Raw genomic sequence first — 16,570 nt, 5'->3', positions numbered from 1 at the left:
AGGATATTTTGGCGCGAGAGGTCGCAATTGGCATGCACCTGCAGGCGCTTTGCATTTTGTAAATTGATTAAACGTGAAAAATATGTATTTACTGAACATTAGAAAACAGGATGGGATATGTATTACACCGTCGTTGCAGAACTGAACACATATTAAACATGAAACACATTTATTTACTGCAACATTATAAAACAGAATGGAACATGTATTGCACCGTCTCAAGGCAACATTATCAAACTGAAAAAGCGAAATAAAAACACATTTGTGCTAAAAACTGCCTTTGTGAACCCTTGCCAGCCGAGTTCAAGATTCAGCACTTAACCATTATGCTACAATGATATTATTGTTTGGATTCTCACAAGGTTCATACTTAGCCTTTTACAATTGAACATATTCAATTGTAGGCAAAGTATGAAATGTATACACCATGAAGCACTAAACAAATGTGGCATAGTGGATGAATGATGGTCCTTGAACACTCTGGCAGACCAGCATTCAAGACTAAAAAAAAATAAATTACATCAAAACTGTATATTCTGGTAAATACTCTGTATTCTGGACTATGTGGTCTTAAAAGGCATGACTTTGATCCATGTTGCCTCCTTCATGAAAACGTTCACCCAATCACTGCATGATTTTAAGAAGGTCTTTTGGGCTGCACTACCAATGGGTAAATAAGAGTTGTGCATCTTCCACTGCATGTGAGGCAGCGCAAACAAGATGTTCTTTGCAGCTCGAGGGATGGGCTTGCCACACAGTCCCATTATTCCCTTAATATATTGAGCTACATTTAGACTTTTAAAATAATGTTGACAACTAGACAACACACCTCTACAGCCCCTTTGTCTCATTTTCCCCAGCTGAAACAAAACATATTTTACTTGTTTTCCCTCTCCTCTAATCCTGCACTACGTGCCTCCTCCTTCAGCCTCTTACAGACCTCCTACTGCCTTTCAACCCAAATAAATAGAGATGCAGGACACTTGATGGACAGCAAAACTGCAAGTCACAAAATGCAAAAAATACCAAGAACTAGATGGGCATTTTTTGAATTACCTGGAGACATGCACACACACACCCACACTGACAATGAAATCCCACACTCGATGTCTCACAATGCTCAAATACACGGGTGCACACACACAAACACTCTCCATCATGGAGCAAATACACACTGCACCCACAATCCCTCACACACATCTTCACACAATGTGCACACACACACACACCCACACACTCACATCAAACACACACAGATTGCATGCACACCCTCACACCACGCATTCCCCCTTCCACTGCACATATATCAAAAGAGGACTACACCATCTCTGAGCAGCATTATAAAACAGAATAAATGAAATAAAACAAATCACATTTATGCTGAACACTGCCATTGGAGAACCCTGGCCTGCAGGAGTTTGAGATGCAGCACTTAACCAATATGCTACAATGATGTTATTGTTTGGATTCTCACACGTTTTAAACCTAGCATTTTATCGTTGAGCACAATAAATTATAGGCTAAGTATGAAATGTATTCCCTGTGAAACAGCAAGCCGCTGTGGCTTATATTTAATTAAAATCAAGCTACAGAACTGGGAAGTGGTGAGGTTTGTTGCAGTGCAATCCTGTGATCTTATTTGGCATGAGAGAATGTCAGCCATGTCCACAGATCCCTTGTGCCAAGATAACCTCTCCGGAATGGCGTTCACGCTGAAAAGAGTGCACCAAAATGGGCGCTGCGGCGGAATGGCTGCAGCAAATTGGCGCTATGCAAAATGACAGCACCGGAAAATGGTGTACCGCTTGGAGCACGCTGCTCAACCAAAGTGTGTGGTCCATGGCAATTAATTTAGTCTCACTGTGCATTGCCTAAAGCATTGTCAGTTATAAAAGTCTGTAATCTGAAGGCCATGGCTTGTGGTCTGCTAGCACTTTAAAATGGACAGTGGGCATCACTGACCATGGCCGAAGACCATGCTAGTGGTCTGGAAGTGTTCTAAAAATCTATGGAATAACAAAACCCTTGCAATTTAAGGAAATACCTTTAGTTGCAGGGACATTAAGGTGAGCAATACATTATAACAAAACCTTTGAAATTCAAGGAAAAATCTTTAGTTGCAGGGACGTTAAGGTGAGAATGTAACGCAACGAAACCCCTGAAATTCAGCTAAAGCCACCTTAAATTTGCACCCCCTGTTGTGCAGACTATGACCACACTGATGGCATCACAGATCACATCACTGATGTGGCCTGCAATGAAGTTAACTAATAAGGATATTTGTAGAAAGCATTTTTGAAGTGGGTATCTAAGCCAACTTGTTGAAGGTTATCGTGAAACCTCACAGAATGCGTTCATCTGTTGAAGTTTAAATGACTTTAAGAAAACAGATTTGTATTTGCTTACATTTTGAATAGGTACCTGCTTGACATTAGGACATTTGCTGGCCAAAAATATCTTGGAATCTTAATTCCATTTATGGATACTCCCTCTACCCAAAACTATTTGTAATAGGGAATCTAAAAGTTACTGTTACGGTAGAATTATCCCACATTTTAACTCTACTAGAAAATGGAAAACAATTTAAGTTGGATCGGAAGCAATTGCCCAACAAAAGTGGAACAGTTTCATGAATTTGAATATTACATTTATCAGACACAGGACATTATATATGAAGAAGAATAAAACAGGACTGATATACAGATTAAAGTAACAGAAATTAAAGGGGAAACACAACCCCAACTTGCACAGTATTATATATGTGGGCAGAAATACAATGTGGCAAGGTTAACTGTTGTTGAGATATTGTGGACAAATATATTAAAATGTATGCATGCATACGTCATTAATATATTTAGGGAAGAGAATAAAAAAATTAGAGAAAGTATTCATAATGTGAAAAATGTGATCATGAGAGGCATTTGAAATACTCAACAAAGATGCATCACAGGAGGATACATCAAAACAGCTAAGATATTTTAATTATTTAGTTGATGGAAGTACATTTTTGAGAGTTTAAATGAAAAGAAATGGTATCACTGATAACCTGAAAATGTTAAATCTTAATTTGATACAGATATTCTATTTTCCGTTTCCTGCTGGTGTGAAGCCACATCGATCCAGAAATATCTGAGGACAATATCTGTCTACTGGGGTTCTGAGAAAATTGCAGAAGTGTGGCAGCAGAATACATAAATAGGTTCATGCAGTATAGACAAATAATATGGCTGCTCCTGTCCCAGCTTGCCATCTTTATACATCCCTAAAAATTGAGAATTCTATCAGCTCTTGCCACAACAGATGAGATGACTGTGTGCGCTAACATTGTCCTTCCTTAATTGTAGGGGCTCACTGCTATTTTATAAGGCCTTGATAAGAACCTGGATGGTGTGTAGGCACAAGCCATTCCTTTCTGTTATGGAGAGGATCTGCTTCTATAATTGTCAACCTAACGTAGGAATGCATCTTCTTTACCATTTCTGCCATGTAAAGCTATGGACAGCCTTGCCTACTGATGTAATATCACTTCCATGGAAAACACCACTTTCTAACTACTGTCAAGAATTCACAGCAAAAAAAGAACAATGCAGACACATTACAGGTTTGGTGGTGTGGGAAAAACTGGTGGTTATTCTGTTAGCACCACTTTTTTGGCAGTAAAGGAATTACCAGCATATTTACCTCACTGCCAAACTACAAGTTTGACCTTGAAGTAGAGGATTTTCCTCCAGAATCATGCTAGAGGTAAATCTGCCACTTTAAGGCTACACATTGGCAGAAATACCATGCCAAACCTATCACTCGAGGTAGTTCCATCGAAATCCCCTCGGAGTCCTGTGGATTCCAGAAATTGTGGTTAACATCACCCTTCCGCCACATTTAATCCCGTGATAAACCCACAGGGCCAAGTTGTAGGAATGGTAAATGAGTTTGGTGGAAATTCATGACATTTACTGCCGAATTACCAGCAAACTCGCAATGAGGCCCAGTGTATGGTCTACTTTACAGATGCCTGCAACAGTGCAGTGCAGGTTTGCATTACGACAACAATTGAAAAGGTGCAAATGTGTATTTTAGAAATTAATGTGTTTACTAGGGGATTTTTGGCTGCACCAAAGCCAGTTATACAAACTAACCTTTATATTTACTGCAAAGTTGACAGGATCATGAAGAATATTCTTATTGGTGACTTTCCAGAGCGCTTGCAATAGGGCATACGGGTCAGTGAAAGCGTGCTCGCTCTCTCTCGCTCTCCCTCTATCTCTATCTCTCTCGCTCTCTCTCTCTTTTTCATATGTACTTTTATATTATGTATATGTAATAGTATTAGAAATAAACGTAGATCTGCTGTGCAAGGCTTCCTGTGAAGCTATCTGTGTCTCCCTCACAGTTGTATGATGCTGACAGTTTGTCAAAGCTCCCGCACTGTTAAAGGCTGGACTTCATTAGTCAGCACTAGACGAACAGCTCTAACCGTATAAGAATCATGCTCCAGCACTTCTAGGTAAACATGCTAAAAGGGTGCATGCTAATTTTGACAGGGGTGTGGTTTTATGGCAGATTGAAGAGTACTCAATATTTTTTCTTAATGAATTGGGTGGGCAATGATTTCCAAAAATAAGGGTGGTGGGGCAGAGTGGCAGGACCCAGGTATAAATATTATCTTCTTTGGGATGGGGGGGGGGGGTCTGAAGGACAAGTGCCCTCAGAAGTCAGGGGAAAGGATTGCAGGTATACTTGTTTTCTGATCAATGCTGGGAGGGATGTGCACAAGTGAGCTTAGCAACACAGCAGGTATTTTTTTTGTTTTCCTGTCTTCTCCCTTCATCTTCTTGCACTCCAGTCTATGCAGACAACACATAAGGTGTAAATGAGAAGGGGTGGAGCGCAGGGAGAACATACAAAAAAAAAAATACCTTCCATCTCCTTGTTCTGAGTGACTTAATTTACAACTCAAGTTCGCTCTCAATGTCTATCAGATGTCACTCAGAGCCCTTTGGTGAAATGTGTGTGTAGTTGATATGCATTCATCTATAATTCCCATATGTTAATGCTATCTACCTTGTTATCCCAGGCTAGTGATATGCGGCCTCTGCATAGTAGGGACTCTTTCATGACCGGGAACGTTACATATCAGGCTCCGTGTCCTAACTGCCGCAGCGTATGATACTCACTGATCCCTGTGTGATCTTTTTATCAGCTCATTCAGTGCGGCTGCGGCAGTATTTATCCGATAGCATCTAGTTTGCAAGTCTACCGCATTTCCTAGCACCATACACATTCTATAGAAAAGAAGTGCATATCATATATTGAAATGCAAGTCTGAGCCGATGGCTGCATTCGTTCTGGGTTGTCTCCATGTAATCCCTTTCTCTGGCATTGCAAATCGGATTTTCTCCAGATATGCGTGTGTGCTATAATCACACACATGCTCTGGCGCTGATCTGACTGCGTGTATTTATTGTTGTTGTACAAGGTTTATCTCACTTTCTGTTGTCACAAAGGGAGGCTGCATTCCGGTCTGGAGATTACCGGTAGATGCGGCAGTTGGTTACTGTCTGAATGACTAATGAATGCATTCGCTGTGTGCAGAAGGGATCACGCTTGCTAAGCTGTTTGTCGAGAACGCGTTCTTAATGGGGGAACCTAGATTACAAAGGGTGCTTGCAAGATCTTTCAAGAAATCCACATTTGAAATGTTGCATGTTTGCTTTAAAAATATCAAAGTCAATGACGGAAAGCGACAGCCCTACGTTTCCTTGGAATGATTAATCAACTTCGTCTCTAAACGGTTAACTTCTTCGGCAAAGGGAAGGCATTTTGCCTGTCTAAATCAACTCGTTTAATACGTTCAAAGAGGTGATACGTTTGCTGATTCTGCTAAAGCAGCTCACTAATTTTAGCTACATCATCTTTCCCTAATGAGATATTAAAAAAGTCACTCCCGCATCAACATTATTGAAGTGATTTGTAAATAGCCCCTAGAAGACTTAAAGAACCACGGTGTCAAAAAGGCGCTTTCTTGTGCCGCACAAAAGACTTACATTTTGTACTTTACCGTGTTCTCAAAAGCATTAAGAATATTCCTGAAAACCTATTATTGCTTCGTACTATGTGGGCAAATATAGTCTAGTTCCACAAATGCTAATGGGTTATACAATTAAATGAAAACATTTATTTTCAGATGCTATCACAGATAGTATACGTGAAAGATTTCCCCTCAAATGGAAGAGTGAATTTGTTTCTTCTTACTTTCTATTTATTATTCTTGTTCACGAATGCAGTGTTCAACAAGAACATTTGCAAATCTTTTTGAAGAAAAAATATGCCATAAGGGGACCATTTTTGTTAGTCTTTAATTTTCCAACTATATTTTAAACTTTTTGTATCATGAATGTCCATATGTGTACGAGCAGTCATTTATTTTCTTACAAGAAGGCTTTAGATGTTTCGGAGGTTGTACTGCATTGTTTATTTATATAGCGCCAATACACAGGAAAAAGTGTTTCAAAGCGCTCAAGACTAGTCTTCCGATACCGGGAGTGGAACCTGGCCGCCTTGGTGAAAACCAGGAATCCTAACCACTAGACCATATGAAAAATTATTTTACCATCTGAAAATGGTGGGTATCCAAGCGGTATTGAAGACATTTATGGAAAACTCTATTATCAAATACCGAATTGCATGTAAATGCTGCTATGTTGATGATTGAAGTGAACGCATCTGTTTATGATTAAAATGCACATGCTGTATGTTACAGTGGAAGTGGTAATACAAGAACTTGTGTGCATACATTTGTTTCCTTGAATTCCCTGCCTTGTCCTTTTTACTAGCTTGCATTTACTATTTACAGAGGAACCTTTACTGTTCAAAATGTCAAGCCCCCTTTGTAAGATATAGTGAACATGTTCTTAAAGGGGACACTACTTACCATGCTCATGAATCTAAAATATTATCTATGTTTTGCTTACAAGTGTTGTGAAGGGTAACAAAAACCTTTTCCAAAAACCATGTGCTTTGTTTCTCCCACAGCAAGAATCATAAAAACAAAACAGTGGTGTGAAATGCTTCCATGCTTAGAAGAAGAAGGCTGCGATCTGTTAATCAATAAATCAGGCTGGACCTGTACACAGCCCGGTGGGCGGATAAAGACAACAACAGTAAGTTGCAAACGTGTATTAGCTATGGATTGGGCATGCAGCTTGAGTATGTGAGTATGTTTATTGTGTTTTAGTGATAATAACTCATTGCCTCTGTGGATAAAATGTTGGATAAAGGACAGTCTGGTTTTCACATTGATACAAATAGTGTCAACACATGTGTAGGAGTAATCATAAAACTATGTATTATGTTTCTCTTTGTTTATCCAGTGGCCTTTTATTGGATGGTCCACCCATCATTGTGCAGTGTGACACTTTATAACTTCTACACCGTGTATAATCCGTTAAGTGGATGCAATGACGTGTGTGTGAGTGTGAGCGATGAAGAAACACCTTAATACATCATTAAACAGATATACACTGGCGAAGTATGCTGCACCACTGCCCTTGGTCTGGACTTGCAGGTGCCGTGTCAGATGGTGTCATTTGATTAAATGATAGGACGCTGGCAACGTACCCTGCATCAAGTGACACGCAGCAAGAGGTGAGAGCAGCAACACCTCACTACCTTCCAAAGCAAGGCAAGCAAACTTGTGGTTTCTTTAAGCTATAACATATGCTACCCTGATGAAGCTCAGACTCTGCTATCAGCAGTAAGCACAGGGCAGAGTCATTGTTTTATCCTCAATCCTTGCAAGCCATCTCCTCATTCCCTTTGCCAGGGAGGTTGCCCACAGTAAAGCCAAAATTGATGGATTTTCCAATGCTTGGTCAATGTCTTTTTAAGGATAGCTCAGGGGCAACACCTTTGTCTTGGAAACAAGACAATGCAGCACAAAACAGCTTTGAATCCCAATCCCGCGCTTGGAAACCACTCGCTGGTATTAAGCCAGTTATACATTAACAATAAAATAAAATAAGCTGTGTCCCTTTCAATCAAGTGATTGTCTGCATGTACAGGGCTACATAATATTTTTGGCCATGTGTATATGATCAAATTGTAAGGCACATGGGTCTGCAAACCTCACTCCTCATGTGTTTTCAACAGCTACTCACATCAGCCATAGCCAGTATAGTCAATGTAGAGGGAGGGAGTGTATGGGTCGCAATCTGAAACATATGGAGAGCTGCAGGTTGCACACCCCTGGAATTAATGTGAGACACAGAAGAATCCCTAGGCAAAATTTCATTTGCCATTACACTTCAATTTAGAAAAGCTTTCATTTTTTAAATCAATTAATTGTTTTAAATGATTAATTTGTTTAGGCACGGAAGTAACAGCAGCTCTTGTAGATTTCTGGAATGGCAAACCAGTGCTTTTGAATAAGCAATAGAGATGAGATCCAGGGTTATCTTTACAATATGTGTTTGTGCATGCAAAGTAAGATAATTGTGTAGAGGCAAAGGGCCTGATTCACAGAAGTGTTTTATAATGGCACAATCCCATAGGAAAACGTTCCATGAATCAGGCCCAAAATGTTTTGTATACTGTTGCTTGCATACATTTATGAGCAGCACACACTTGCACGCAAGAACCAAGTCACTCCTATGTGTGTTTTTATGACCCTCTACCCTTTCTCAGGCATTTTTTCACACATCTCTCCTATCGTCACAAGTGTTACTAGTTCCTTCATTCAAAGGAGAAAAGGAAGCTCAAAAGTCCTCTAAGGACAGGAGACCACTGTCTTCTCATCAACAGTTTTCTATTTGTCATTTGTCATTTCTTTCGACAAGAACGCATGGTTTAAAGCACTGATCTTTTACAGAGTACTTACCTGAGAGTAACAATTATTGTCCCATGGTTGGTATTTCCGATTTGAGAATAATATAAACAATTTGTGAGAATGGGGTCTGTTCAGATATTTGTTGATATTTCACATTTTACACTAAATTGCAGTCACTAATCTAACAATCCCTACCCCTACTGTGCTGCGTCAAGAGAAGAGAATGTATTTATATTGGTATTCATTTCCATGGGCATGGAATTAGGATGACTAAACCCCCTTTCATCTTCCCATTTACACTTAAATAGCTAGTTCTTTGACAGGTTGCAAATTATTAAGCAATTTTATATTTAGGCCATGAAGTGTGGCCACTGATTCACAGCCCTAGGTGTTAGTCCATACCTGTGAATACCAGAGCATTCTTTTTTATCTTACAAATCGTGTACCAATTGCTCTGCTGTTGTTGCTGATAATTGATCCCTCTTTTACATAGTGCAGTCTCAGATTTAGTACAGTGAAAACAGGATATACATCACACTAGCAAACTACCATATCCTATTCGCATTCTGGTAATAATCAATTATAATCAATTATCAACACCTGGGCTGTATTTTCTGCAAGAAGTCAAATCTCATTTGACCATATATATAGTGAGAATGCACTGTTGCATTTCACATAAAAATAAAACACACATTCTTTTTGGAATGAGCACCACCCACTGGAAATCACTTCCCCAATCCCTCCCAGTCCAGGGACTGAGTTGGCTGATAATTTCAGCAGACTTTTCCAATTGAATTTAGGGATTCTTATAATCACGTTGTAATGTTCTTCAAGTCGCTAAATGAGAATGGGCCTCCTGAGTTTTAAAAGAACTCCCATTCAGCCTCTCCTTTCTATTGGAAAGCAGGTCTGCTCCAGATAGGATTCTTCTCATGGGTGGGGCCTGTTACCCAAGCTAATATCCAGGTTCTCCACTCATCAATTTGGATCCAGTGATATCTCTTCTTTGTAGTATTTAATTCCACGCTCAGATTGCTATTCCCTGTGTGTTTTCTGCTTTCATAATTCAAATTATTCCCATGCTTTGCCATTGACTATATCACAATTTGTTGAATCTTTAAATTGGCCTGCTTAATAGTCTGACACTCCCACAGAGTGCAAAACCCCAGCTCTTAAAGGTTAATCAAATTGTCTGTACATTTGATAAGAGAGAGGGAGGTGGTGTTGCTTGCTCTTAATACTTTTGAATGCAAAATAATGTTCTCCATATGTTATCATAGCAACATGCTACATCAATGAAATGTGGATTTCCAGAATCCCCGCAAACTAGATGGACATCTGGTTAGCGACATGATTGTGTGGCATCGTTTTTCATAAAGTTATATAAAGTAATACTTGATCAATGATTAAAAACATAGGCATTTGTTTCTAAATTATAAAGTTGTAGATTTAGAGGCAAAATAGTGTTTTAGATCTGAAATGCCATTTTAAATATTAGGTGTGCCTTTGTGCTTTCAAATCAGTGATGAGCAGACATGACCTTGCCTGCCTATAGTTTAAATAGCATGAATCACCAGACAGAGCTTCTTTTGCTTGAATTTCTTTGATGTCTGGCTGTTTGAGGATCCCCGATAGATGTTTGAGGCAGGCCTTGTACCAGCATTTCTCTGTGGACAGAATAAGAGTGCCACTGTGATTGATAGACTACCAAGTTTAGGGCTGCTGTGAGTACTTCAATAGACACACCCACAATGAGAATATTGTCCTTTGCAGCAACCTAGTTATCTTCTTCTACTATGAGATTGATGATCACTACCAACCCACCATTTACACATGAGTCACTGTTCTTGGACCAATGGTATCTGTAGAGGAGTGCTTGCATTTCCCATAGCATTGCAACATGTGTTGTTGGCTAGACAGGATTTCGAGTTCCCCACTTGATCTATTGCACTATGGATCTGTAGCATTACAATTTGTTGCCAGATCCAATTTTCCAGAACATACCCTTGGCATTGCCTTTTGGTAGACTTTGGAGCATATAGAACATGTTGTTTCTCTGTTGACCTCATTGGTTCATATGTTATTTTCCTCCATGGTATTCAAGAGTGAGACAGCCTGCTGCAAGGTAGGGTTGCCACTGTGAGATATCCACTGTTTTTTTTTACAGCTCTCTGTGTCCCTTGAGATACACCACAAGATGGTCTCCCATTACTGCACCGAAGAACGGGTTTAACTCACTAGTTTTGGATATACCTCTCAGTGCAACTGCTATTGTTGAATATATTCACCCTCTTTCTTGTAGTGGATATTACATATTTGGTGATGTGTGCACCACATAATCTTTGGGGGGTATAATAACCTACATACATTTCAGTGTCTCATCAAACACAGAAGGACACATCTGGTCCTGTAAAAGTATGGAGGCGTGCGCAATACAGATGCTGCTCCTTCGAGTCCAGACTATGGAACAACCTGAACCACTGCCTCTAATCCATGTAGACTTCCTCACCTGATGCATCTATATACGAAACCAATTACTGCTCCATTGTGTCTGTGTTAGGAGGGGTCTCCTGAATGCTGTGGATGTTTTGAGGGAATTCCATTTGGTGTATGGGTTACAGTGCTGACAATCTTCTGTGGAGTATTTCAATGCACAAATCTTGAAAGTGTCCTCCCTTAGTAACCACAAGAAACAATCTGCCAACACATTCTATTTCTCAGGAAAGTCAGGAAAGTGTGCAACACTGAAGCAATATTTGTGTAGTTGTGTGACCAACCTCCCTAAACTGGTTGACAAATAATGGGTCTGTTATCCAAGCATGGAGTTGACAATGAGATTGTGGTCTGTGCACAACTCAAAATGAAAACCCCATAGGTACTGGCACACCCATTTGAAGTGTATCTATACAAGCTAATGGGCCTCATTACAAGGTTGCCGATCTGGTAACAACGGTACCGGTAAGCTTCCCGGTACCTTTGTTGTTGGACCGGCAAACTGCGAGGTCTGCGAGCCGGTGCCTGTCAGCCCGGGAGGTCTGACCTGCCGGGCGGAAAGGCACCCGCTCACAGTCCATGTCGGATGCACCGGGACCATTCACGAATGGTGCCGGTGCATCCGGCTTCCCCATTCCCATTGAGTTCTATGGGACTCAAATGGGAATGGGGACTAATATTTACCGTCGGCCGGGAATGGGCAATTACCGGCTCTTAATTGCCCATTCCTGGGTGCCGGTAAATGAATGATTCTGGCGGCAGCCGTGCTGGTAATTACCGGCATTGCTACCGTTGGAGTCGTAATGAGGCCCAATGTCTTTGTTCTGTCAGAGAGTAGTTCAGATCAGCTTCCTTCAGCATAAGCTACATGTTTCCCACACTTCCTAACTTATGGGATAGCAAAGCACCCAACCCATGGGCAATAACATCTACCATGGTAATGGTGGTGTTCCTTACCAACTCCTCCCCCAACTTAAATGCAATGGGTTTTGCAAGAGGGAGGTTATGGTCCTCATGACAAAAGTCGATCAGAACCAAGACTAGGACTCACATAGGCCAATACATGTCCTGAATTGCCCCATGCTGACAAGATTAGGAATACTCCCAATGGCTTGCAAAAGGTTTTTCTTAACTTTTCTCCATGGGCAGAGATTGCAATACTCAGAAAATCAAACTTCCTTTGGAAAATGTTGCATTTCTTTCTGTTAGCAGACATGCCACTCGGTTGCTGAATCATCAGCACCCGGCTTCTGCTACATTTTTGTTTTAATCTTAGTGGAATACACAAGAATGTCACCTGGAAAACAAACCACACATGAAATCTCCACCAGCAACGTGTGCATGGTTCGCTGGCTGATGAATGTTGCTGAGGCCAAGCCAAACGGCACACATGCAAAGAAATACATATAATCCCTCCAGCATCACAGCATGACATTTTACATTGGGTCTGATAGCAGAAGAATCTGGTGATAAACTGACCTACGTTCTAACATGCAACATACACCTCCCCCACGCAGACTCAATAATTCAGAAAAGGATCAGCAGATTACTGTGCCACATATTTGGTTGAAGGAGAATGTGTTGCAGTTGTTTTGATGAATATTGTTGCATACATCTCTGGTGGATGGGTTTAGGGAAATCATTAATGTAGCTGGGTTAAGCTGAGGGGGACATGTGGAAAAATCAAATTGTAAACAAAAAAGACAATTAGATGAATTCTCCTTCAACTAAATGTATTCAATCAAATTACCCTAAACCATTCAGAAAACCTCTGTGATGTTCCAGATGATACTGTGAAGATCTGCATACGACTGTAGGCTGATGTCTTCTTCCTGTGCAAGAATAAAGGGAGCAAAAAATACAGAGGACTCAATTTACTTGGTTATTCCTCGTCTTTTAAGTCCTTGAACATTGTCATTAGCTGGTCTCACATAAGGATGGGAAATTGATGCACTTTGTGCTTCACTGGTTCAGTACCTCTCTTTATCCTGATTTAGTGCTGGAAGTTTCTCAACCAATTCTGCTGGAAAGGACCTTTGGGATTTTCCACAAGTCCTTTGATTCCCATTAGCTTGTTCCCTTTGGGTAACCTAGCTCATCTTTGCTGCACCTCCTGCATTAAGCTTGACATCAAGGGCTGGTGCTCTTCTTCTCTGTGTAGAGCTTGCCCACTGTATTGCAGTAGATGTAGGTGATCTGCATATCAGAGTACCCAATACTACACATTTTGGGCCCCTCCACAGTTGACATCTGACAATTTGAGGTTTCCACAGATACTCCTCTGCTATGGTGACAACAGTGGTATCCTGTGTCTAGACCCTGCTTCTATACCAGTGTATCAATGTGTCTGTGTGTGCCACTAAGAAGTTAAGTGCTCTGACCTGCAGGTTGCATGTTGGAATTCTAGCAGGGTGGACTCAGTATTTCATCATTCTGGTGTTGACAAAGTGAGTGTTAAACTTGGTTGGGATATGATAATTGTAAATGATAAACAATTTATATTTAAAGTGCTAAAGGAAAATCACTTTATAAATGACAAAAAATGATTACATTATTCGTATGGTGACATCACTAGGAGTCCTCTCCCAACTCTAGAAAGTGAGCCCCTTGTAGTTCAAGGACCTGCAGCTGAGCTGTACGGGAAGAAGGTAGTGACACCTACCACACCTCAGAATTAGTACATTATCAATGAAAAAAAGCAAAAAGCACCATCTCTCCCCATTAGGCCACTCTGGACCACAGCAGAGAAAGATCAGCACATAAAAAGCTTGTTGCAAGCCTTACATGCAGTAAGAACCAGGGGAGCATCTGCCACAACCACCCACATAACCAAATATGGATGATCTTGTAAGTGATTTCAATCGGGCACACACCCAAGTCAATGCCTAGCGTGTAATGCACAACTGAAATCCTTATTTATTTTTGTCTAAAAGTTCTTTATTCTGAACGATGTACCACTCATATCATGCCCCTCTCCTGGAACCCCCTGGTCACACTGAACCAGGAATCAGGCTGATTTGCAAAGTTAAAATATTTATTTATGTATTTACAATTTAATCACACTATGTTTTAATGGGTACACAATAATCACCAATGGGGTGATGTAACACTGAATGATCTCTTTAATACACCAGGAGTAATAGTGAGCAAAACAATTCAGCACAGAAATAATACTTTTGTGTGTGTGTTCAGATCGAATAGCACTGTGGTTATAGGTTCCCACTGCACACCCCTTGACCCCCAATAGGCAATGTAAAGCGATAGGAGGAGAGAGCAGGTATTTAGGAATGGCAAAATTCAAACAGAATATCAATCCCACTTTCCCCCAGCAAACACAAGAGAAAAACGGAATTGACTGTCAAGCTGTCAGAATGTTTTTTAAAGTTATCTTAGAATGGACTGGGTAAAAACACTAAATATGGTCAAAATTGCTGAAATTACTATAATTCTTATGGGAGCCACTTTGGATAGCTGCTCACAAACACAAGGAATGATTTAATACCAAGAAACAATTTGAAATCTTAAAATTCAAGTTGGAAGCAATCAAAAGCTGTTTTACACGTGTCCGAATTTCCCAAAAACGAAATTCATGGCAAACTTTTCCTTGCACGATAATCACGATAAGGGGAGAACCGTATGAATTTGGGATGAGGTTTAAATCTGTGCATGTTAGCTACAAGCAGAAGTTGAAATTTTGTTTCTAGCACAAGAACTGAAGGAGGTATAGATGTTTTAGTGGAGCTCGTTTTTTTTTTCAAGATGGGTGCAAGCATGGAAAACAGGAATGCACTTTTAAAATAACAAAAGGATTTCTTACACTAGAAGATGACAATGAACAAAACAAATATCCTACAGGTATACCCTACAGGAACACAGCCACTTGATCAGGGTGACTGCCTGCAGAGGAAACTCGCCTTTTTCAGATGAGAAAATATCAGCACAGCGATAGTTTTAGCAATACTAGCACAGGAGGAAGATAGGAGGTTTGGATGGAGAGTTCAGACAATTAAAAAATACTCCTAATAATACAGGTTCTGAATACAAGACAGGATGGGTTTAAGATAGGGATTAACTAAGCAAGGTACATATGGTAGTGACACAGTTCTTTCTATAGATACTCACTAGATATGTTTTTAAAGGGAACCGTCAGGACTCTGGTCCATCAAGATTCTGGTCAGGGAATTGGATCTGGTTCTAAGACAGACACAGACACCTTGGCACATTGGATTGGATCTGCAATCAGCAAGTCGCTCTGGTCACAGCACGGCACTGGACTGGACTGGATCTGCAATGCACTCTGGTCACAGCATGGCACAGAACTGGATTGGACCAGCCCTTCTTGGTTCTGATGATAATTCTTTCAGCAGGCAAGCAGTACAGCGCAGCCCGGCTGTAGTATGATGCTTCCCTTTAGGTTGGTGGGGTGCTAGTTCTGGAATGTGAGGCCTAGCTGAAAATGGATATGCAGCTGTTCATTGGTCCCTTTTGCCTCTGTAGACCAGGTTCTTTCCAAACCCTATAATTATCACTTTGGTGTGATTTCCTGGTGGGGGAAAGGCCATCCTTCTGTGGAGAAACCTGATATTCCAGTTTGGTAGCTATTAGCCAGGCTTGATTTAATTGTTAATTCTGTTGCATTTTCCCTCAGCTTAAAACAAACTTGTGATTTCAAAATAACAGCTAGAATACTTATTCAAGGTTTTAAACCATGGGATAAAAGACATTACAACATGTGTTACTCTCAGTAACAGGCCTCTTAGATTGCAAACATTTGATTTCAGTTTATATGCATGTTTAAAGTTTAATCAGGCCGACTCCTGTCATTCAGGTGGCCCAGGGTACTGCACCCAGATCTTTGACAGATCCACAGACAGGCCACATTTGCTGTGGAATTTTCTTTATGCTCTCAGCTTTTCAGGACCTTGCAAGTTCACAATGATTTCTTCAAGTAAGTGAATTGTAGCACCCAGCAAGAATTTTGGGTGTTTGAGGGTGTTTTGCACCGGCATTCTGCAGTTTCAGTAACAAAGAAAAAAGGATTTAAAGCAAGATTTTGGGGTTTCATTTACCAACACTGCTTTTTCCTTCTGTACTCCATTTGTACTTGTTGTGGAGCCCAGTGACCTATTCCAGGAGTGAGATCTCTGTTCCACCACTGACAACATGCATGGCAGATTGGGCAGCCATCTTTTTGAGCGTTGCAAAGCACGATTTTCATAGGTTTTGGCGCACACAAGGGTTTTGCAGCCATGT

General features: G+C 40.5%; 1 protein-coding gene across 5 annotated transcripts in view; it reads left to right on the top strand.

Annotated features, from left to right (window-relative positions):
• TAFA5 (TAFA chemokine like family member 5) overlaps nucleotides 1-16,570 on the top strand; it is a 957,566-nt gene that overhangs the window by 684,103 nt on the left and 256,893 nt on the right. For all 5 annotated transcript variants that reach the window (XR_011281863.1, XR_011281862.1, XM_069629240.1 and 2 more), the window contains one exon: nucleotides 7,033-7,160. Coding sequence is in view for 3 of the 5 variants with exons in the window: in XM_069629240.1 (XP_069485341.1) it covers nucleotides 7,033-7,160 (128 nt within the window). In the remaining 2 variants the exon portion in view is untranslated. The remainder of the gene's footprint in view (nucleotides 1-7,032; nucleotides 7,161-16,570) is intronic.

Source organism: Ambystoma mexicanum, chromosome 12 (assembly GCF_040938575.1).
Source record: "Ambystoma mexicanum isolate Mex_15411 chromosome 12, UKY_AmexF1_1, whole genome shotgun sequence".
Taxonomy (NCBI): domain Eukaryota; kingdom Metazoa; phylum Chordata; class Amphibia; order Caudata; family Ambystomatidae; genus Ambystoma; species Ambystoma mexicanum.
This window is presented reverse-complemented; position numbering and strand designations above follow the sequence as displayed.